Below are 23,654 nucleotides of genomic sequence, written 5' to 3'. Positions count from 1 at the left end.
GTATTCATGTCCTGGTTTTTACTCCAGCTATGAACTTATTCCTTCAAGTACTTTCTTTCTCTTAATGATGAATTCATGAGAAGACAAACAGACACACCAAAACAAAACAAACAACAAAAATCAAACCCTAAGTGGTTTTATGTCAGTGTCTTAGGAATTTAAAACCAAGGATTCCCCTGGTGTGGCAGAAAAGGAATAAGGAAGAAAAGACATCTTAAAAACAACAACAAGCAACAAAAACACATGTTTTGCCTTAAGCTTGCGCCGAGCATTGAATTCTTGGAGCTTCTTCTGAGCCGTGTCCATGTGCACAAAGTTGGCTGCTTTTCCTGTGACCCACGGGTGCTGGAGGGCTTGAAACGTAGTCAGTCGTTTCTTGGGATCCAAAACAATTAGTTTTCTGACCTGCAATCATAAAGAATATAGACTTAGAGAAGCTGGGCTTGCCTTCAGACTGGGAATGTCCAGGTATTCCCCTACTTCTTAGCAACAGTGCTAAGTGCATGTTTTTGAAAGAGCTTACACTGTCAAGAGTAGGGCCTACTCAGGGAAGCAGCAGCTGAAGGTGTCCTGGAAGACCGGGGCACTTACCAGCTGTAGCGCCAAACCCACAAATTTCTTTCCACAGAGGCCACAGAATTAGGCCCTGGCTTGTCTACTGACCAGATAGATGCCTTCTGAAGGTAGAACCAGCATCAGAATAATTCTAGGCCACATTATGAAATCACTTAGAATTCAGAACTTGAACTATGTCTCTCCAGAATAGTCATTCAGGCACCAACATTTTTTCGGGGAGGTTAAATGGCAAACAAAAGTTAGTGGTCAAGCCCTTACTAAGTACTATTTTTATGATCCCATCGAGATTTATAGTTATTTTCTTTAACTCATTGAAAGCACTTAAGGGATAAGTTCAGAGCTGGAATAAAAGTCCCTTAAGGATAAAAAGAAGGAAACTTGAGCTTATGACATGCTTGGTGTTACTAAACTTAACTAAAGGTAATCCATTCTGGAAGCTTTACTCTTGTGAAGATGGACAGACAGGGAGTTGTCAGGAAGACCAACAAATGAAATGTTTCCCAGCCTTGGGCTCAGAAGCAGTGGCCTGGTATGATGGAGGCACTACCTGGACTCAGGGAGGCACACGTCCTGGTTATGCCTTTAACTACCCTCACAGCACAGTCACAGAAACATATGGACTGGGAACCATTAGCTCCAACTCACAAGTGAAGAGCAGAAAGATGTTCCAAAACCTTAGCTACTTAGTCATTAGTAGAGTTTGAAGTCAAACTCAGGCTTCCATTATATGAAGCTCATCTTATGGACGACTTTGTGGAGACTCTAGAGTGCCCCTAGACTCTGCTCTTGTAAAATAAGATGCTCTCGATCATTGAGCTATGAGCTCTTTTCCAGCCCTAAAACCCCACCAAAGTGAAAACAGGTTAATGGAATCGAAAAGCAAGTTAAATAAGGAACAGATGTCACGAAGCGTTTTCTGGTTCACGCTTGCGGTGCAGACGCCAGTTAGTGTAAGGCAGGGATCTCTGGATTCTGTGTGAGCATACTTTAGAAGGGCACAAGAAGAAGCAGGGAGGCCAGAGCGGCATCTGTGGCTGTGGGCCAGGTGGGAGAGGGTGGGAGTTGGTTTGAGTCAGTGGTGGCAGAGAAGGAAAGAAGCGGATGTATTCAGGAGTGGGGTTACATATCTACATACCTATGTAGACTGCCGCCCTTCCTGCTCACATGAGAAAAGTCACAGATCCTGAAGAATTTGTTCCACGGAATAACAGAAAGAAAAGGGAGAAGTATTTGGAGGGATAAATCCTGGGAAAGGGGCTGGAGAAAGTGAGGGCTTTTTGGTTTGGGGGGCAGGGGCTTTGAGACAGGATTTCTTTGTAGCTTTGGAGCCTGTCCTGGAACTAGCTCTTCTTGGCTCTTGTAGACCAGGCTGACCTCAAACTCACAGAGATGCACCTGCCTCTCGAGTGCTGGGATTAAAGGTGTGCGCCACCACCACCTGCCTTCGAGTGAGTTTTAGTAGTTCCTTTCTGCTGGAAATCCTTGTAAACTTTGGCACACTTAGCAAATCCATGACTAGAAAGCTCCTAAAATCCCCTATAACCTAAAAAAAATCAACTCCATTATTTTGGCACATTTTAAAAATCTCTCCAGAGGAACGATGGCTGCGATTGTACACAAGCATCCTTCTATTAGAAGAGACAAGAGTTCTCTCTCGAAGGGAGTTCTCGAATGTTAATAGGCTTCAGTATTAGCTTGAATGCGAAGCAGCTCAACAAGCCATAAACCATTCTATTAATAGAGTGGACCTTGTTTATAATTCCAGGGGCACATAATAGGGCTCATGCTACTGTCAGAGTATTTTAATAGGTTTAAAAATGTTTGAAAATCCAATTATATTTATTTGAAGTACATGTACATCTAGGTGAATAAAACACATCAAAGCAGAGTTCGGTGTGACTGGTGTCTGGGCTCCAGAGCGCAGTGTTATTTGAAAGACTTTCTATTTACCAGGTAGGAAAGATTCTGGAACTAATGCTGCTACCATGATTCAGCTAATGAGGACTGAAGGATATCGAGTTTTCATTCTTCAAAATGAAAATGCATCAGTGTTCCCTTTAAATGAAAATACCTTAAAGTTACAAAGAAGCAATGATGTCAAAAGCAGCCTATTCTAAAATGTCTTTTACTATCTCTTAGTTAAAAAATATTTATCTCGGGCTGGAGAGATGGCTCAGAGGTTAAGAGCACTTACTGCTCTTCCAGAGGTTCTGAGTTCAATTCCCAGCAACCACATGGTGGCTCACAACCATCAGTAATAAGATCTGGCACCCTCTTCTGGCCTGAAAGCATATATGCAGGAAGAACTCTGTATACATAATTAATAAATAAGTCTTTAAAAATTATTTATCTCTACTAAACTGAATGCTGGGAGAAATGAGGTAGAGTCAGAGAGAAGCCATGTAGACCCGCCAGAGACAGAAGCTGGAACTTTACCCAGTAAGCCACAGCCTCATCGCAATACATAGATTAATGGAGATGAGTTAATTTAAAGATATGAGTTAGCCAGAAATATGTTTAAGCTATTGGACAAATAGTATTGCAAATAATATGGGCTCTGTATGATTATTTTTGGAGTCTGGGCAGCCAGGAAATGAACTAGCAGCCTCCTACAACAGTTCTAGTAGATAATATCATTTGTTTTTGTTCTCAGGTGTTGGAAAACAAAACAATAATTATAAACCTGTATTTAATAACAAAAATTATTTATCTCATTTTGTTTGGGTCAGACTTACCAAGTCCTTGGCATTTAGAGATACTTCATCCCACCAGGGGGAAATAAAGTAATATTCACAATTCAGAATTCTCCTGAACATGAACTGGTCGCCTCTTTCGTCATAGAACGGTTCAAATCCACAAAGTCTGGAGAGAAAAGATAGAATCAAATATCTTTAAAAGATGAGGTATACTTCATCAAATTTCTGCAAAAATTCAAAATCTTTCTTCTATATTCTCTACAAGTAACTCTACCTGTACAAGTGTGTAATTGTTTTGTTAGAATTTATTGACTGACAACATAAAACCTGAACATCAGCTGCAAGAAGTAAGAATAATGAAACCACATTTCTTTTAAAAGCCATAACAACAACAGGCACAAAAATACTATAATTAAAATTGCTAATATTATAGACGTTATGGTAATGATTTTTCCAGCCGATTTTTCTTGAAAATTAAAAAAGTATTATACAGATTGATAGGGCCTCAGTTTAGTATAAAACAGAAAAGTTTAAGAATACAGGCTTAAAAGTGGACAGAAATAGCAATCTACAAAAGTTAGTAGAAGTCGGATATTTTCATATATTATCCTGGTTTGGATTTCAGACTGGAACAAACAGAGATGAAGCTATTAATTTAGTCAGCACAGGCCGTCAACAGACGAGCAGCGCAGACTGACTTCTTTCTTGTAAATGGCCCTCATTTTAAAGATGTCTGATTAGATTCACCTTTTGCTTTCTACTATAGGGTCAGGAGAGAAGGAAACAGAGTGTGAGAACGGGGAAACACCTCTGACATCTCATGCAAGGGGGAAGGAAAAGCTGGAGTCTGCTCTGGGGTTTCTGAGCCTGCCCTGGTGAGAGACAACCGGCTCTTCTGGATCACAGGTGGAAAAGGCAGTTAAAGAAAGCAAGGGCCTTTCCAGGGGCGCGGGTGTGGAAGGACGCCGCTTTCTTACAGGGACTGGCCTCTGGGAAATCGACCATGCTCCAAGTGAGTATATGGGCCACACAAATTAGACTTCGTAGTTTTTCCTTTCTCTCTCTCTTTCTCTTATCTACTTTTCTTTGGGGAAGGTCATAAGAGGGGGGAGGGTGGACCTGGGGAGACTGGGAATTGAATGTGATCAGGGTGCATTACGTGAAACTCCCAAATAATAAATAAAATATTATGTAAGAAAAAAAGAGAAAAAAAAGCAGTCTTTCAAGGCATTTATTATACATGTTTCTTTTGAAAATCAAATGGGAAAATAACAAAAAGTTAAACGATATCCTCTTCGACTCCTCCTCTAAGCCAGCCAGGCTGCCCCAGAGCATGGAGAAATAAAACAACTATCTGGAGCCATCTGGGAGAAGGTGGAACTTGGGAGCAAAATAAACCTCAGCAATGCACTTTCATTTGCTAAGTCTGCACAGAGACCCCTGCACCTGAGCCACCTGTGTGAGGGGAGTGTCGGCACACAGGGGTGAGCAGGCAGGCTACAAAGGCCCAGAGATCTGCCTGCCTCTGCCTCCTGAGTGCTGGGGTTAAAGATGTGCACCACCACCTAGCATCATAGAAGTATTCTACAAAGCTCAGGAGCTAAGATTCTCTCTCTCTCTCTCTCTCTCTCTCTCTCTCTCTCTCTCTCTCTCTCTCTCTCTCTCTGACACATAGGGACACAGTACAAAAGAACTTTTCTGAAACCCCAGAAGAATTCTCTCTGCAGAGCCCAAACCTGCAGCCACCCTGACCTAAAGCTTCTAACCTCTGAGTCTGTGAGAAGGTAAATATCGCTTGTGTAGGTCACTCTACTATACAGTGGGTGAAGGCAGCTCACCTATGAATAACCGGCTCTTCAGAACCCTGGAAAACCTCTCTCCACAGATGCATGCTATAGGTTCCCAAAACTAACTGCATTCCCTGCCAAATGGCCAACGTGTGCCTCACTGTGTGTTAGTTCTTGGGTGGACTGATATCTTCTTGCCTTAGCTTTCTACAGCCACGGTCACATATGATTTCCCTCACTGTCACCTCCAATTCCATCACCCACTCTGCAAACTTCCTGAAGTCATTTTTTTTTATTAGTCAGCAGTTCAGTAATGGAGATGGAGTGGACAGAGAATGAATTATCATCAGCTCATTTTATTCAGTGTTTAGCTCAAGGCCCTTGAAACCTTAACACATAGGAAATAAATCAATAGGTAAATGCGCTCAAAATATTTTGATAAGAAACGTGCTAGTTTGGGATTTCTTAAGAAGTTAATAACAGATCTCCTTAAAGGGCCACCAGTCTGTTCAGCAAGATTCAAATACATAAACAAAGGAGTACGGCAGGTGGACTTAGGTTTCACATCTATCATGATCGTGCAATACATTCCCAAATGTGGGTATATTATACAGGAAAATCAGCTAAGGAAAAGCCCTGGACAGTGTCTCACCTCCAGGGAAATACAACAGTAAGAAGCAATACTGATTTTGAGACTAGCTCTCGGCACAGTTAGTGTAAAACGGAATATCACATCATTTGAGACTATGCTATCAGTGCGGTTATTGTAAAAAGGAACATCACAAGAAGTCAGAGGTCAATGTAGTTGTCATGAGAATTATTAATACCTAGAAAATGTTACTCAAAGACTGTTTGCATAAAGGTTGCCTTTTGTCACTTACAAGATGTAGGTGATTATTCCTACAGACCACATGTCCACTTCCGGTCCATAGGCACAGCCTCGGAGAATCTCAGGTGCTACGGAAAGAAGGAAAATGAGGTTCAGTTGGAGTGCAACCTCAATACTCACATTTTAATTGCAACCAATGGGGAGAACCAAATTCCCTACTGGACTTCTGAACTCTCATCACCAATCTTCTCTCCCATGACCACAGTAGGATGAGCAAACTCTCAAGTCTAGTTCTCAAGGAGACACTGCAGTCTTTGTCTATCATGGGTGCAGGGGAGTAATGCTACTGGTTAATCAAATTCTGTACTACAATACCATGATAGGGCTTGAATAAGATGGGCAGAGGTGTATCTTTGCTGCAAAAAATCCCCCTACTCCAAAGGGCACTTGACACATAGACAAGGAAGAAATGAAAGTTAAGCACAGTCAAGGGGAAAACAGGCAAAATTACACTTCTCAGAACTCAAGAACTACCTGAAGCAGTGGGTATGCAGCGATGGCATGTCTGGGGCAGGGCAAGGACCAGAGCAGACTATGGGAAGGGTATGCAAAACTCGAGGACAAGAAGGTTGGCACAGGAGCAGGAAAGGGCTCTGACACACATCTGTATGTCAGTTCCCAAGGAAACACTGTCCCCAGTGTTCTTGAAGTCATGACCTGAGAAGGGAGGTCTTCCCTATGCATAGCAAGGCCTATTCTATTAGCTTTCTTTACTATTGGGGTAGGGAGGCCTTCTCAACGTTGGCATGGTCCTGGAGAGAAGACTACAGTGATCTTTTATATTTTTATTACCAGAGAGATGTGAAAATTAGAAGCCACTGGCTCTGATGGTTTGCACTGAGTACTGGAGATGCATTGTTCTCCTAACTCACAGAGAAAGAGCCTGAGAAGCAGTGCACCGCCATCTGCAGAGAGATGGGGCCTATTAGCCCACAGTGTATTCTTTAGTGCTGTAGATGCTGCTGGGGCCCCTAAAGGTTGAGTGGCTTGATACATGCTGAGGGTCTTTGCAGTATGTCTGGGGGATCAGAACACCATATTCCTCCAGATGGGGCCTCTAGAATCAGTAAATTGGCTCTACTGTCTTCACTAGAAGGACATCTGTCTAGACCAAAGGTTCTCAATTTGTGGGTCATGACCTCTTTGGAGAGTTAAACAACCCTTTCACAGTTCACCAAAGACCATTGAAAGACTCATATAGTTATGCTATGGATTATATTACATAACAATAGCAAAATTACAGTTACGTTGCAGCAATAAAAATAATTTTATGGTTGGGGGTCACCACAACATGAGGAACTGTACTAAAGGGTCACAGCATTAGGAAGGTTGAGAACCTTCCCAGGCTCTGGAAGGAACCTGTTTTCATTGGGCTCTGGGTTAACTGGAAGATTGCTGTGACTTTTCCACTGGTGGCTTTCCATGTCACCTTCCACTCATTCTTCTTCCCTGTAGAATTGTGCTTTACAAAATATTGGAAATAAGCAGCCAAGGCGGAAATGTGAAAGGGACATGTGCCAACAGATGAAGCAACCACTCAACAAGATGCACCATTCAAGGAATTGTATCTGGATCCAAAAAGGCTTGCATATCTACAGTTGAATACAATTATTCCTAGGGGGAAAATGTCCTATTAAGATTTGATAAAATTATAAAGAATGCCTCCTCCCTGTCTATGTCTTTGATTGTGGGGGGTAACCTTCATTTCCTGGGGGAATTTGCATCTCAAAGAAGGAGTCTTTGAGTCCCTGCTGCAAGTGTTTTGTTTAATTCTTGTGCCAAGGAAACTTGGATTTGGCTGCCAGCTCCTGGAGAGCCACTGTCACCTGCCTCCTAGTGTAGAGTGGAACAGGGAGCATAGCAGGTCTTTGGTTTGCATAGTGAGTGGTATCAGCCCTTGCTCACTCAGGCCCTGACATCAGAGAACCTGATGAGAACTTCGTATGAATGTTGGCAGAAGCTTTTACATTTCATGAGATGCGGTGTGTTTGTTTGTTTAATGTTTCAAATCTAAGTGAACTGGACTAGCTCTGATTGCCAAATTTCCTTGGAGTCTTAGCCTGCTCTATCTCATTTCTCGTTTACCCTGCTAGCCCTGGTCCTGTCGCTCTAGTAAAGTCAAAGCCCTGGTGAGGGTCAGGTGTTCTCTCCTGCTCTCTCATGGCACCCAGCCAAGAGCCCTGCAGCATGTAAACACCCGGAAAGGAGGTCCTTGTTGACAGCTCAGTCAGTAGAGTATGAGACTCTTAATCTCAGGGTTGTGAGTTCAAGCCCCATGTTGGGTGCCATTTGTTGACAGAGGTTTCTGTCCCACCTGGTTCCGCAGCCGTTCAGTCCCAAAGAAACACACAGAGGTCTACATTAATTATCAACTGGTTGGCCTATTACCTCAGGCCTCTTATCAACTAATTCTTACATCTTAAATTAGCCTGTTATTCTTGTCTGTGTTAGCCACATGGCTTAGTATCTCTTATCAGTGAGGCATTCTCATCTTGCTTCCTCTGTATATGGCTTCCTCCATGATGACTGCAGGCTGACCCTTTCCTCTTCCCAGAATTCTCCTGTTTTGGTTGCCCCACCTCTACTTCCTTCTTGGCTACTGGCCAATCATCATTTTATTAAAACAATACAATATAAGTGTAGTACTAAGGGCAGCGGGGCTGCGTCCCCAGCACCCCAGCCGCCCGCATGGCTAGCTTATGCCCGAAATAACAACACACAAACTGTATTCATTTAAACACTGCTTGGCCCATTCTCTTCTAGGCTAATTCTCACATATTAATTTAACCCATTTCTAATCATCTGTGTATGGCACCCCAAGGTGCGCTTACCAGGAAGATTCTAGCCTATGTCCATCCTGGGTCGGAGCTTCATCCCGGGAGCGGGGCATGGCATCTCTCTCAGGCGTCTGCTCCCGAGAGGAGAGCTGTCGAGACTCTGAGCTCACTTCCTCTTCCTCCCAGTATCCTGTTCTGTTTACTCCTCCCACCTATCCTCTAACCCATAAAATGGGCCAAGGCAGTTCCTTTATTAGCCAATGACCTTCCTCCATCACTTCCCCTTTTTCGGTTTAATCATAAGCTAGCCGAGCAGGTGGCCGGGGTGCTGGGGACGCAGCCCCATCGCCCTTACTACTTCATATAAGTGACAGGGTACATGACCACTGTCTCCCAGCAGATCCCCTTAGTGCCCACCATGGAGCAGCTGCAATATTTGTCCCATACAACATCTGCTTTTTTTCACATCCGTGTACAAACATCCCCAGTAGTAGAATATTTCTCCATAAGGCATTATCCTGTACTGAGTCAACTTTGGGAGTTAAAGTTTAACTGAGACAAAGAGAACTTAAGATAGGTTCTTATCTTCTGTAATAAATACCTCTTAAAATACTTTTTATAAAGTAAAAAACTTACAATATCTTTTATTTGGGGGAGGGGCAGGGTTTATTTTCTTTCTGTAATCTTGGCTGTTCTGGAACACACTTTGTGGACCAGTTCTCGAACTCACAGAGATCCACCTGCCTCTGCCTCCTGAGTTTGAGGATTAAATGCATGTACCACCACCACCTGCCCTAGAACTTATAATATCTTAACTCCAATATAAAATTGACGTCAAACAAAGTCTAACTCAATTTCAATGTTAACTCAGTTAACTATTTTAAATAGTATGATCTCTAAGTCAATAAACCATCTAAAGTAGTATAAAGTATTTTCAGATATTAGAGAGTATGCCCTTGGCTTTCTTTGGAATCAGCTGGTAACCCTTATCTGAACTCTTTACAAAACAGAAAGCCTTTTCCAAAAGCTTTTCAAAATTACTTTCAGGTTCTGGCACAGCGGTCTTCAAGTCTCCTAGGTATCAGATGTCCTCACAATTGAGTCTAGTAGTTCGTCATCTCCATCGAGTAAGAAATAATGGAGGAGCAGTCAATTAATTTCTATTTGATATCAATATCAAACCAGATGTTGCAGCACACACCTGTAATCCCAGCATTAGGAAGAGGAGGCAGGTGGAGCAGAAATTCAAGGTCACTTTTGATATCTCAGAGTTTGGGGTCAATGTGGATTACAGGAGACCATCTCAAAACCAAACCAAACCAGTGGGAAGGACATTACCCTGCCTTTAAGGCCATGAATAGCTAGCTCGCCTTCACACTTCTTCTCACCCTATTCTCAAAGCAAACAAATAAAATCTAGGGAGACAATGTTCTTTCAGGGCCCCTAGTACACGGGCCAGCCCACTATCAGGACAGCTGAGTCTTAGTAAACTTTCTGAGAATTCTCTGTATGTCAGCTGTGCCCTTTAAAAAATCAATTTGGATGAGATACAAAAACTACACAAAAGTTCAAACTGTATGATATTTATTCACTGCCTCCTGGACCACAGAGTGGTTTTTTTTTTTTCAGTTAGGTGACAACATCATTAAAACATTTAGAGATTGAAGATCCACCTAGAAATTGTAATAGATTCAAACAGAAGCACTGCAACCGTCCTGGCATCTTGCCCCAGCCACAGGCACTAGACTGTTCCTCTTTCCCAGAGACCGGTGGGGATAGCTGCTGGCACAATTTTGGTTCTTGACTGTGCCTTTATCACTGCTTCAGGTAGGCGCCATCACCCTTTCCTACTTACTGGGTTAACGCCAGAGTGGCATTTGCTTATGAAACTTTTCAAGCTACTATTAACTCTCGACTGCAACAGATCTGAAGTAAACTAAGAGTGGAGGCAATGCATGCATGCCTTCTTTCACCCATCAAATAGTTACTAAGCACTTGCTCCATGGTAGACACTTGGTAGTTCAGGATCCTGCGAAATCCTAAGGAGCAAGTCCCAACCATGTTAATTAAAAGTAAGTCGTAATGAAGAGATGTTAGGTAGCTGCTGGCATTCCTGGGAGGAGGATGTCTTCAACAGGGGTTAGCAGGATCACACTGGTCAGGGAGGAAGCAGAGTTTAAATTGAGATGTACTGAATCCAGAGAAGTTAACTAGGCAAATGGGGACAGGGTGGTTGACAAGAGACAGCACAGGGTTTCAAGTGGAAGGAGCAACTATGCAGCAGTCCCATGGCAGAAAGGAGCAAGGCCTGGCTCAGGACAGCAGTGGGGCTATGCTCTCCAGTGAGGCAGTTGGAACTAGTGATTTTCTTTGCTATCAAATCAAACCCATGGGGGTGAGGAGCATGGTTCCATACATCTCAATGCTTGAACCCGACTTTCCGGGGTCCTCCATTCCAGAGCTAAAGGAAAACATTGCCAAAGTTTCCACTGGAAAGCTCTGCCTTGAATTGAAATTTCTAGGAGCCACAAAAATCCAGTATATTTTTTCTTTTCTTTTCATATGTGTGTAGTAGGGATCTGTCGGAACATGTAGAACACAGAGGACAATCTTGGGTATCATCCCTCAGAAGCTGTCTACACGGTGTCTTCCTGGCCGGTGGTCTGCAAAGTTTGCTAGGCTGTCTCTGCTTCCCTGTGACTGGGATCACAAGCACACACCACCAAGTCTGGCTTTTCACATGGATGCTGGGACCAAACTCAAGTGCACACCACCACGTCTGGCTTTTCACACGGATGCTGGGAGCAAACTCATATCCTCCTGTCTGAACAGCAACAACTGAGCTCTTTCTCACGCTCTTGCACAGTCTTTAAAGCAGGCTAGGGATCCTCCACACTTTACTTCTGGTGGATGGAACTTGTGAAAAGAGGGGAGGGGAGGGAATACATATCCAGAAATCTCAAAAAACAAAACAAAAACAAACCGAACAACCAACCAACCAACCAAACAACCCCCCCCCCAAAAAAAACCAAAAAAACACTTCCTTCTTCCTCACTTTCTCTAGAAACCAGAGAAGGATGTACTCAGGGCAACTGCCTAGTGCCTACAGCTGGACAGACTCTGGTCATGTTTTTTAAGCATCTGTGCTTTATGTTGTCTTTTGTTGAGTGGTCTCTTATGTTTGGCGAGGAAAACTCACCACCTGTGTGAAATGGTCCAATTTTCAGACTAGCACAGCATGCTGGAGGCTGGCCAGGTGGAGGCGCGGCTCAGATCAGGCTAAGGTCACAGACATACATCTCTGGTTAGCAGGGCTACTGTCAGCTAGCAATTCCACAGGTGCCACGCCATGAAGGGCTGAGAAGGTGTCAGCCCGTTGCCACGCCTTTTCTATCTCTGGCTCCTAAAGAGCAAGCCAGATGGGCGTTTTCAACAAGCGACATGCCGCGTGTTCCAAACCGCTCTTCCTGTCCTCCAGCACTCCTCACTGACACGGAGAACAGACACCCAGCTCCCACCTCACGTTTTCAGTTCAGCTCTTCACAAAATTCTTCCTTGACACGTGGATTGCGTGGTTTTTAACTTGTATAAAGTCAATATCTGGCTGAAGAAAGACAGTTTGTGTCTCCTTATTTTTTTTTTAGGTTTTAATAATACGCTAGAGAGAAAAATCAAAGTTTTGAGAACTCCCAGTGCTTTCACCGGCGGCAACAACAAACAACAACCTCTCCTCCGACACACCGACTCATGAGAGTCACTTCTGGAGGATTCTATTGAGCTCTTCAATCTTGAGAAAATCACAGATGTCTACAACTCTGAATCATACCGAGTCTCCTTGCTCACTTCAAAGCTAGCTAAGGGGCGTGAAGGAGTGTTCGTGCTTGAAAAGCTGCTTCTCAATTTTCCCGGGATAAGATGAAGTATCAACAAAAAGCCCAACTCATGTCAATAAGAGTATAATATGATAATCTTTTTTGTATATAGAAACACAAAATAATATTCTTAGAACTCAAACTTTCAAATATATTAAATATGATTCACACTATGTTTATCTCTAAGGGATACATAAACATTCTCACTGGTGGATTTTCAATAATTCTTTTGAAAAGAATTATGACTTTTTGCCTTATGTGTATACTTTCTGTATTAACATCCCAAAATGGAACACGGTTGTGGGTGTTCAGGACCCAAATGGTGCAATTTAAGCAAGTCCCGCCCACATGCCTTCAATCACCTCTTCCTTTGACCTCTCTTCCTCCCATCCTTCCCACCCTCATCTGTGTAATAATAGAGCCGAGTCCCAGAAGAACTGCAAATTCTCTGGTACAGTTCATTCTGTTAGTCAAGCAGCGTCTTCAAGTGCATAGGGTGGAAATAAAAAACGACGATTGTAGAGATCAGCAGTTAAAAGGCTGCCTTGTCATTAAAAGCCTGTGTGGGGATAAAGTTGGGGTCTTTCTCCTCAGGGACAATGCTATCAGTCACCTAGAGCCAAGACTATGGCTAACATTTGTCTAAGTACATAATTACTAGGCCCACAATTGAGTGTACACAGACAATACGTAGACAGCTTCTGAGATGTAGTATATGATATATTTCTTGGGTGACACCTAAATTAGCAAGGTTCATTCTTCCTTCCACTTGCTGAGAGCCTTGGATCCCATGAGATGGATCTGTTAGATTGTGTTGACACTTTCAAAAGTCAGAGAGGCAGCCTCTTTGGAGGTTGACAGGCATAGTTGTCAGAATATTATTTTGTATTTTGAGGCAAAAATCTGTTCCTATGAGACCCATTTCTGACGTGGGCCATGCCAGAGGAGAAGCGAGTTGTAAGTGAAGTTCCAGGTGTCAGCCCAGCAGAAGGGAATCCTCTGATGGGCCAATCTCATTTAGGCAAGGCCCTGGGGCACAGACCCCAAGATGTCTTTTGCTTCTGCTGTGCCCTTACACGTTTACTGTGGCTCTCTTTCTCTGGTTTCTAGCATGGTGTGAATGGATGTAGAAAGATATCTACTGCCTGTAATATAATGTGTTTATCTCTTGGAAACATCCTTTTCTACCGGGTAATTTTACCTGTGGATTGTCAAGAAGATGACCCCTCCCTAAGCTAATACTGTCTAATTTGATAATAATAATGATAGTTTATGCAGAGTTTTGATGAATAAAACTAAGTATACGGATATGTTTCATAGCCAGGGCCTGTGAGTCACACCTAAGGAGATGTATGGATTGTAGGTCAAGTTAATGGCTAACAACAGAGTCCCAATAGCCCAGCTAGTTTAAACTCTTTTAACCTCAATGTCGAGAGATGTATTCACATGTCTCGGAGTGCATCACAATTGAAACAAACCTTTGAAAATAACTGTTAGACTAAGATGGTTTTGTTAAATAACTTTGAGGTGAAAAACCCAAGAAGAAAAACTAAAGTTTTAGAAAGGCACATAGTTAAAAGTAGAACTCTTTAAGGTCAGGGAACAAGAACAAAGCAGCACAATTATTACTAGCTGATGGACTCTCCGTGCTAGGTTTGGTTGATGACCAAAGATGATGATTAATCTTATACCCATTTTTGTCCTCAAGATCCTGATGAAACAACTATTAATAAATGGATATGTACCCTAAAGATTTTAGTAGAGCTGACTGATACTTTTTCATATATAAAAGTTTAGGTTTTATTTTTTTAAGATTACTTATAAGATTACCTTTCAAGATAAATAATAAAGTATTTGGCCCTTTATTTGTAACTGCAAAATACAACCTGCCAGTGAAAGACCTGACAAGAACACCTTGCTGCCACATGGTTAATCGATAACAAGTTGCTTCAGTATGAATAGATGTGGGTTCTTGGGATAATTTGTTTCTCACCTGTAATACATAAAATGTTGAATCATGTGAGGGAGATGAAAAACATGTTTTTCCCTATAATCACTCACTTGAAAAATGGAATACATCTGTTTTGACTCTTGTACTGCCTGGAAGATTCTGTTGGGTAATAAAAGCTGTAAAACAACATGAGCTAGAGGGAGAGAGAAAAAAGAAGAAAAGGAATAAAGAAGGAAAACATGAAGAGAGTTTGTGAGCACCTTTTTCCCTAACCTTCCTCAAAGAGAAAAGTTTAGCCTCACCAACGCCATGGAGTTCTGCCAAAGCCCTGTGCTACTGGAGGCTGGTCCCCCCAGACGGCAGTACGTTTTCAACCCCCAATCCTCTCTTCTGGAGCCTTGTCTTCTGTTTGAAGTTTTATGCATTGAAATATTCACATTCATTCTACCTGGCCTCCTAAATGTGGCATGGGCACAGGGCTGTCTCCTTTCGTGTCTTGCAGATGCCCAACAGTAGAGGGCAAGAGATCCCTGCACATACAGATAAACACTGAAGAAGGCAGGAAATGGTAAACACGCAGCTTCTCTCTCCAAAGGGAGACGATATCTGGCTGTTCTCCCAGAATGCTGGGGTAAAACATAAGTTTACAACCTGGTACTCCATTGCTACCTGTTGAGCCAGGCTACACCCTTATCCCCAAGACTATTATGTTTGTTATCCCTGATGTTTCCCTGCTAAAACACTGAACATTGCTTCTAGATCATAAAACTCATCCCTGTGAGTGATGTCATTGTACTTTACAACATGATGTTTGCCATGGTCATTTTCCATAGACCTTTATCGAGCATTGTTTCTAACGCAAAGCACCCATCTTTACAAGAGATGCCATGTGTACTTTGTAAAGCGTGTCGATGTAAACATGTCTTAAGTTTTATTGCACTCATGGACTGAGTTAGCTGCTATCAAAAAACAATTTTTTACAAAAAATTGTGCTATGCTAAAATAAGTGAATTGGTGTCAGACTTTTTAAGTTTTGGTCCAGCATCAGTACCTAAGTTAGGTTGAACCGAATTCATTCTTATCTCTTTGTGGACCATTTCCCTGCCATCCAGAAAGCCTACAGCCTCAATGAACTCAGGTCTCATCACTGTAGATGCTATCTATATCCTAGCAACACATATGTTTCCATCAATAGCCACCTCATGTCCCTGAACTTCACACACACACACACACACACACACACACACACACACACACACACACCCTAACACCCATCACCAGACTAACAAGCCTAAACCTACTGCTCCAAATGACAGCCCCATTTTATAGTAAAATTGTTAATGAATTCTTCTAGCTGTTAGGGCTTCCCACCCCGCGGCACACCAACCAGCCTCCTTGCTGACTTGAGAAACATCCGCGCTCCTGTGCATCTCTGGTGAACTGTCCTCTCCACAGGGATGCATCCCTAATGCTTACTCCATTTTACACCTTCGAGTGTTTACTCATATATCCAGTTCTAATATGAAGTCTTCCCCTGATTATTCATTTAAAATTACAACCCAGACCCTTTTTGTAACTTAGACTACTCCATAGGCACGGTCGCTAATTTCTTTGTGATTTACACATTTATTTTACTGTTTTTTTTTTCTTCTGCTAAAATACACTGTTCTAAAGGAAGAATCCCTGCTCCATCTTGTTTTGTTGCTATGTATCTAGTACTCATAGATCCTGGTGCATCATATAAGTTCAATAAATATTTAGAAAAGGAATTCTGAATGTCTATACATCTTACACTCCTCAGAGTTTACCTTATAATTAGTACAGTCTCAACCTAATACAAGAAGAGACTTGTTTTTCTCCAGATTTCAAGCTTCTGAGTTGGCTTATGCCATTATCTGATCTGTTGCGTCCCTGTCTTTTCTAAGATGAGAAGATGAGGCAGGGCGATTGTATCTCCTTCTGCTCTTATGTGTGCCCAGCCCTACATGTGTTCCCAATACCATCGCCAGTTCATCTGATCCAGCTGGCCTGGGGCAGATCTCGCCTCAGGGAAGAGAGATACTGTCAGAGAGGGAGGTGGATTTGGGTGCCCTCTCCAACCTGCTTATAGCATCCTTGGCCTTCCTTTCTTTCTCTTTCCCACCTCTCCCAGGAACTCTAACGTGACACACCGGCCAGGGCAGTAGGAAATCAGAGGCAGCACAAGTGAGATGTGCTATGCATTTAGCTCATCCTTGGTTTTTAAAATTTTCATTTTAAAGTAGAAGTTATCTGTGTGCATTTTTGATTAAACTTGGTTGAGGCTATTCCTTAGTTGATAAGATGGGCAGGATCATCTGATTCCTTTACAGTTCTTCTAGCTGTTGACTTTTCAGGAATGAACATACTCTGTCTTTAAAGAAACTAGAGAGGAAGTTTCAATTTTAGATGATCAAACTTATTTTCTGAAGAACAAAGTCCCTATATTTTCCATATTAGTGAGTATGTATGTAAAAAATATAAACAGTTGGTTATCTTTCTCTTTTGTTGACAGTGAAACACAACTCTCTTCTGACGCACTATAGGCTAGTTACAATTTGTACTGAATTTTGGCAGAGTGAACTTTCTAGGTTATTTTCTTTTTAAGAAGAAATACAAAATTGTCAAAAAATGTTTAAAACTTTTTAAAAGTAGCAATCTGGCAATTCCAGAGAGTTATCATAATATCTATGGGGCTAAAGGCAGAGAAAGCGTGTGTTGTTACAAGTGTTTAACGGCATGTTTTAAATGCTAACTTTTTTTCAGTTGGAAATCAAATCCAAGGCTTTGCCTATGCTAGGCAAGAGCTGTATTGCCAGCCTCCATCCTCAGTCCCAAGTGATGACATCTGCAGGCCACAAAGGAGTGTCAGCTTCACCCGACTGTTCAAAATTGGAGGAGAGGGGCTGGAGAGATGGCTCAGTGGTTAAGAGCATGGTCCTGAGTTCAATTCCCAGCAATCACCACACGATGGCTCACAGCCATCTATAATGAAATCTGGTGCCCTCTTCTGGCCTGCAGGCATACATGCAGACAGAATACTGAGAATACTGTATACATAAATAAATAAATAAATCTTTAAGAAAAATTGGAGGAGATATGCTTCTTTAGAAGATCTGTAAAATATATTTCTTCTTTAGAAAAAAAGAAAAAAAAACTGGTATTGTGTGTGCATGCATGCACATGTATGTGTATGTACATGACATGTGCACACACATGTGTACAAAGCAAAGTAGATAACTTGATTTTTAATTTGTTAAACTATTAAGCTATAATTTAATCAAATTTTGTTCATACTGTAAAAATATCAGAAACCTATACACCTAAGAACTACTCAAACAAACATGAATTCCTTGGCACAGTCTTCCAGGGCCCAGCATCCTCTCTAAACTGCTCACTGCCCTCTGTGAGAAGAGACCAGACAGTGTACCCCAGAACACCCGGGAGCTGAAGCCTGTCTCCGTGAGCCCCAGCCTGCTCCCTAGTCTGCTCACATCCTGCTTTCTGTGCAGTCCTTTCCAACTTTGTCAGAGAACTTTTTTAGATAGTTCCATATTTATCTAGTCAAAAAACGTCAGTCCAGCCACGACTGGGACATCTAACTGGATCTTTGAAAGGTTTTAAGTGACTTCTCTACCATTTAATCTTGTACTTTACCTTTTAAAAGTCTGTTCTCCATTCCTGGACCTGATTATTCTTATTCAGAAAGTTATAATTATCACAAAGCATAAAGTCCAAAATTGATGCTTGTTAAACCTTAAGAGAAAAATGTTCAAACTAAAGAACTCTATCAGCAATGATGCTCTTTCAAAGACCTCAAGTCAAATTCCTTTTACTTAGGTGAGATAGAAAAACCAGAAGATCTGAATAATGAAGTTAATGCTTAAATCAATTAATGATTAAAATTATGACAAAACTGTGCATTCCTCTTTGCAGTGCTGGAGTGCAAAACCATGGCCTTGCACTCGCTGGACATGCTTTTGCCTACATAGGAAAGACACATGTGAGGCCTTGCACTCGCTGGACATGCTTTTGCCTACATAGGAAAGACACATGTGAGTCCAATACTGAGCATTAGATCGGTGCTGATGCTTTCTTATTTGTTTTTTTTTTTCCAGAGCAAGGAGGAGAAGGTAAGGAACTCGATTTACATGGCATCCCACACATTCATGCCCCTCATATGTCAACTGCCGAAGGCCTGCATTTTAGCTACCTATATTTAAGTACTAATCTTTTTTATGATACCACATTAATTTGTAGTATGATAAAAATGGCAGAATTAGTCTGTCATGATGCCATGTACATTTCTAACATAAAGGTAGCCATAGTCTCGATTATGGGATAGTTAATATTCCTCTAACTATGGAAGCTCTAGGAATATCACTCACAGGAGCAGGTGCCTGTGGAGTTGCCAAGAACGTCACATACGGTGGCAGCCCATTCACTAGTTGCTCATAATTAGCTTTCATTTTGGTTTAAATAGAAACACAACACATATTTGCCATTACCAAAGCCTGCAAATGGGAAAACACTGCTATGCTCATGGGATTAGAATGTGGGACATTTTTATGCATTAATATTTCATCTGAATTATGCCAATAGATCTGTCTCAAAAAATAATGAGACCTTGGCAAATGTTGAAGGAAAATAAATTCTTAACAGCTTCTGGGATCTGAAAATAGGATTTGAATAAGTGCAGAGGTACAAATATAAAATATGAACATACATAGTTTAATTAACCAAGCTAATGAACAAACGAGGTGATTGACATCAGACAGAAATAATCTTTTGCCTAGCCCATTGTCATATTGGTCTCTTTTATACTTTTAATCACATTTTTGTGATCAGCATGACATTTAATATTGCACAGTTACTTTGTAGCATGTTTATCAAGAGCAAAGACCCCTTATAATGTATATTGAAACCTATACTTTTTCTTCAATGAAAAGATATTGAGAATCCTTCAGTACTGAACACTTTATAGACAACTTTAGAATGTTAGTCATAAGTTTCCATTGTCTGGGCCAGAAATATATAATATAAAATACACACACACACTACTGGAACTTGGTTTTGAACATGTACATTTTTTTAGGAAATAATGAACATTTGCTTAAACATGAAGCATCCCTGATTTTCTTTTGCAATTCTCTTACAAAACAATACTCTTATTAACAGTGCTGGGCAAAGGTTCTAAGAACAAGAGTGGGTAGCTTTTCCTGCTTTATTTCCAGATAAGGCAGATGGTGTAACATAAACACTTGTTCTCTCAAAGGATGTAATTTGGAAAGCCTTCTGTTAAAATAGGAACCATGCACAGGAGAGTAACTGACCTTGGATATAATCACCCTTACAAGAGGCGATCAGAAGAGCCCTATCCTGCCTCTCTCTTCCCAGTTGCATGGTTGCTAGGCATCTCCCTCGACTAACATAAAGTATCTGTATTATAAATATTAGTTCTTTTTTATACAATTTTGCATTTTTTATATCATTAATGGGTCCCATTGGGGCTATGCATGATTTCTTATTCAAGCTAACAAATACAGAGACAGCTTCTACTACCTGGCCCTTAAGTCCCAGGAAGCAATAACTCTCTCCCTTAATCATCCCAGAGAAAGGTGGAGGGTATCTAGACCACACACTTGTATGCACTTTCTCTCTCTCTCTCTCTAACCTCTTCACACTGCCCAGCCTTGGTTTTCTCTTGGGACTCCTTACCAAGGCCAATGCGGGAACCTACCCCAACTGCTATCTTTTGCAGCCTGAGCATCTGCTTTCTTTCCTCCACTGCCCTGCAGGGTTTGGGTGTTCATGCTCTCTAAAACCCATGAGCATAATCATTCCTCTTCCTGAGTGTCCTCTCTGTCATCTGGTGGCTCCACCGAGTTGTGATGTCATAAAATACTATCCCGGTGTAAAGTCATGCTCTCTGTTGCAGAATAAGGACTCTCCCCAGCCCTTCACTTAGGCTTCCTCCTTAATGGATTCTCTAAGTGGGCAATTTCCCTCCATATACCTACTTATTCTTGGAAGAACACAGCCAAAACCAATGACAGTACTTATCTGTGCTGAGTGATGATGGCTGGAACTGAGTGAAATTCTGAAAGTATGGTTGAGATGGCTTCTGATTGGTCTGATTTTAAAAACAGATGATTGTAACTATTCATTTTTATAATTAAGGGAAAAAACTGTTCATTTTTATAATGAAATCACTTTCTCAGTTCAAAGTTCTACAGGTGGCTTTAGCTCTAGGTGTTCTGCTTCCTGTGCTCTGGTGTCATTATGATCTCTGTTTTTTTTTTTCCCTTAGTTTCCTGTGCTACTGTACAAAGTCGAATATTGCCACCTCCATTCTATATCTAGTGTACTTCAAGAACTTGGTTAAGTAAATATACATTTATACACAATTTGAATCTTGTTTTTGAATATATTGGCCTTACTCATGTTAAAAATATTGCAAACCTGCTCAGCCTATATGATCGTGATTCTGTACATTTTCTTTCCAGCACTTCAGAGACCATAAAGCACCATTTCCCCTCTGAATTGCCAGAATAGTCCCTGAGGTAAGCAACCTTCTTTGCTAGTTCATCTCTTTCCATTACAGCAAATGACTCCTTTCCTGGTGAGCTGCCATTGTAGCAGAAAGAGAGGATTAATCCCCTTTGACCATTCAGCTCCCTCGTTCCTTGTTACACATACCCTAGGGCAGTGTGCATGTCTGTGATGATGATGATGATGATGAAAACAATGGGCTACTGTTATCAGATGACTATCTATTAATGAACCTGCATATGGCAAGGATAATGCACTAAACAGTATTTTTACAGTGATGTCTAAACTGACTTAAGAGTAGGTGAACTATTTTATCCAAGGAGAAGCTATTTAAAGCTTTGTCACTAAAAGGCAGGAAAGAGTATTTACAAAGCTTCCTGTCTTGTCTGTTATCTAAATCTGTTCCCTCCAAATTCATTTGTTATGTGTCAGATATTTATAAAACACAGCCTCCATTTCAAACTATCATACTGATTGAAAGCCTTCGTTGATTCGCCATTCCTGGCCAAAACTTCTGAATTCCTTAGACTGGCATACAGATTCTCTTAAAGCACCTTTTATTTTTAATTATCTGTTTATGTGTGTAAGTAGCAGGGTATGTGTTCACGTGAGGCCATGCAGACTCCTTTCTGATAGATGCATCCTACCTTTCCAAATACGTCTGTACCTCAGTCCAAGGACTCGGTGTTCCAGCTCTGCAAAGTGGCAAGGAGAGAAGAGAAGAGGCTTCTGGACTAGACAGGTGCTGCTGTAGTGTATTTGTTTAACTAGGCATGGGTGTGTTACATTTGCCTAGTCTGCATTTGCTTAACAATGCAAAGATGCCTTGCCACTAATTAAATAAAAGTAACTTGAGCTCAGAGAGGTGCGGTTAGCAGATAGAAAGTAGCAGGGAGGAGCATAGCCTGCATTTGTTTAGTTGGGCAGTGTGGAAGGCGAGGGCTCCTGGGACTCCAGTAAAGAGAGAAAGTCAGCCAGTTGCTACTCTAACTCTCTGAACTAGCCTTTCAATTTTATTATTGGAACAGTAGAGGTTTAGTTAAAGCCACCTTTAGCAGCAGCAACAGAGCCATTGTCTCGGGGACAGACAAGCCCCCATGCCTCTCGTAGTTTAAAGCACAGCCACCGTGACAAAGGTGGGACAGCAAGGTGCTACCACTCCTCCAGGAGTCTGCTCTCTCCTGTGCCCACTGAGAATGCCCATGGCCACCTCTCTACTGAACTCCTTTTCCCCTTCAGTATGGAGCTCACACGCCTCTCCTTCTAACATACCTATAGCCACGGTTAGTATCATTCCTCTGTATCCCTGAGCCTTTGGCTCAGATTAATAGAAAATTGTCACAAATAAACCTTGATAAGTTTGTAGCCCATGAAATCTTTGAAGAGCAGGACAAACAGATGTGTTTATCCTTCTGACTTCAGAGGTGACCAGGGAGTCTATTAACACAGTCATAACACAGTTAACATTCAGTGTTCCTTTTATCAATAAGCAAATCATTCCTTCTTGCAATGCCCAATCTGTGTGTTAAAAGAAAGAACCATTCCCGTGTGTAGTGATATTTCACTTGTATTTTAATAAATAAAGCTTGCCTGAATATCAGAGAGTAAAATAGCCACACTGGTCAGTCTTACAGACCAGGCAGTGGTGACACACACCCTTTATCCCAGTAGCCACACTAGTTTGGCATAGGAACCAGGCAGTAGTGGTGCACGCCTTTAATCCCAGCCCTAGAGAGGAATATAAGATGGGAGGAGACAGCTCTCAGACTGAGCTTCATTCTGAGGATCCCTGGAGACAGGATTGCCATTTTTGGACTGAGGTAGAGGTAAGAGCCAATGGCTGCTTGTTTTGCTTTTCTGACCTTCAGAATGAACCCCAATATCCATCTCTGGGTGTTTATTAATCGTGCTATACCCATGGCTGTTCTTACATCCCTGAGGACATAGCTTGCTTGTATTCATAGAAAGGATTCACAGAGAACACTCATTTCCTTATTTTTGATTGTCATCTTCTGTGGTTGTTCAGTTCTTGGGGAATTGTTTTGACATACTCATCTCCTGGCCATACTTAGTATTTTACACCAATGTGTTGTGGGAGATTTGTCTGTGTTGCCACTCTGAAACTGCCAATAGAGTGTGACCTTGGTTCATAGGATGATGTCCATACTAAGCTGGGCCAGAGTAGACCACAGAGTTTTCTGACTGGCTCAGAGGAAGGTACAGGGACACACAGAAAGGATAAGGGGTATCAAGGAGAGATGCATGGGTTTGTTTTTGTTTTTAGGAAGGTGGAGAAGAGAGTAGGCGATTGTTTTCTCTGTTCCTCTGCGGCTCTCTCAGGTTTATTCCCATATTTAACTCCTGAGTTTTATTTTTTTAATAAAACAACAAAAGAAGCTTCAATATCTGGTATCCAATACATGGCCTTAAATCATGCCAAAGCCTTGCAGAGCCTCTGGTACTCAGGGAAGGTGGCTAGGTGACCCCCCCCCCACCATTGCTGTGTCCCAGTCACTCAGGTTTCTCCTATCAGTTT

At 41.7% G+C, this 23,654-nt stretch overlaps 1 protein-coding gene across 1 annotated transcript in view; it reads right to left on the bottom strand.

Moving 5' to 3' along the window:
• The window catches only part of Camk4 (calcium/calmodulin dependent protein kinase IV), a 236,193-nt gene that overhangs the window by 5,398 nt on the left and 207,141 nt on the right, over positions 1-23,654 (bottom strand). The window contains exons 8-10 of the mRNA XM_041647159.1: positions 5,941-6,016; positions 3,312-3,438; positions 253-405 (exon numbers count right to left, since the gene is read on the bottom strand). Of these exons, the coding sequence (XP_041503093.1) occupies positions 253-405; positions 3,312-3,438; positions 5,941-6,016 (356 nt within the window). The remainder of the gene's footprint in view (positions 1-252; positions 406-3,311; positions 3,439-5,940; positions 6,017-23,654) is intronic.

The sequence above is a fragment of the Microtus oregoni genome, unplaced genomic scaffold (genome assembly GCF_018167655.1).
Source record: "Microtus oregoni isolate MIOR12 unplaced genomic scaffold, Mior012 000161F_ref0000079, whole genome shotgun sequence".
Taxonomy (NCBI): domain Eukaryota; kingdom Metazoa; phylum Chordata; class Mammalia; order Rodentia; family Cricetidae; genus Microtus; species Microtus oregoni.
The sequence above is the reverse complement of the archived record's forward strand: the minus strand, read 5'-3'. Positions and strand labels throughout refer to the sequence as shown.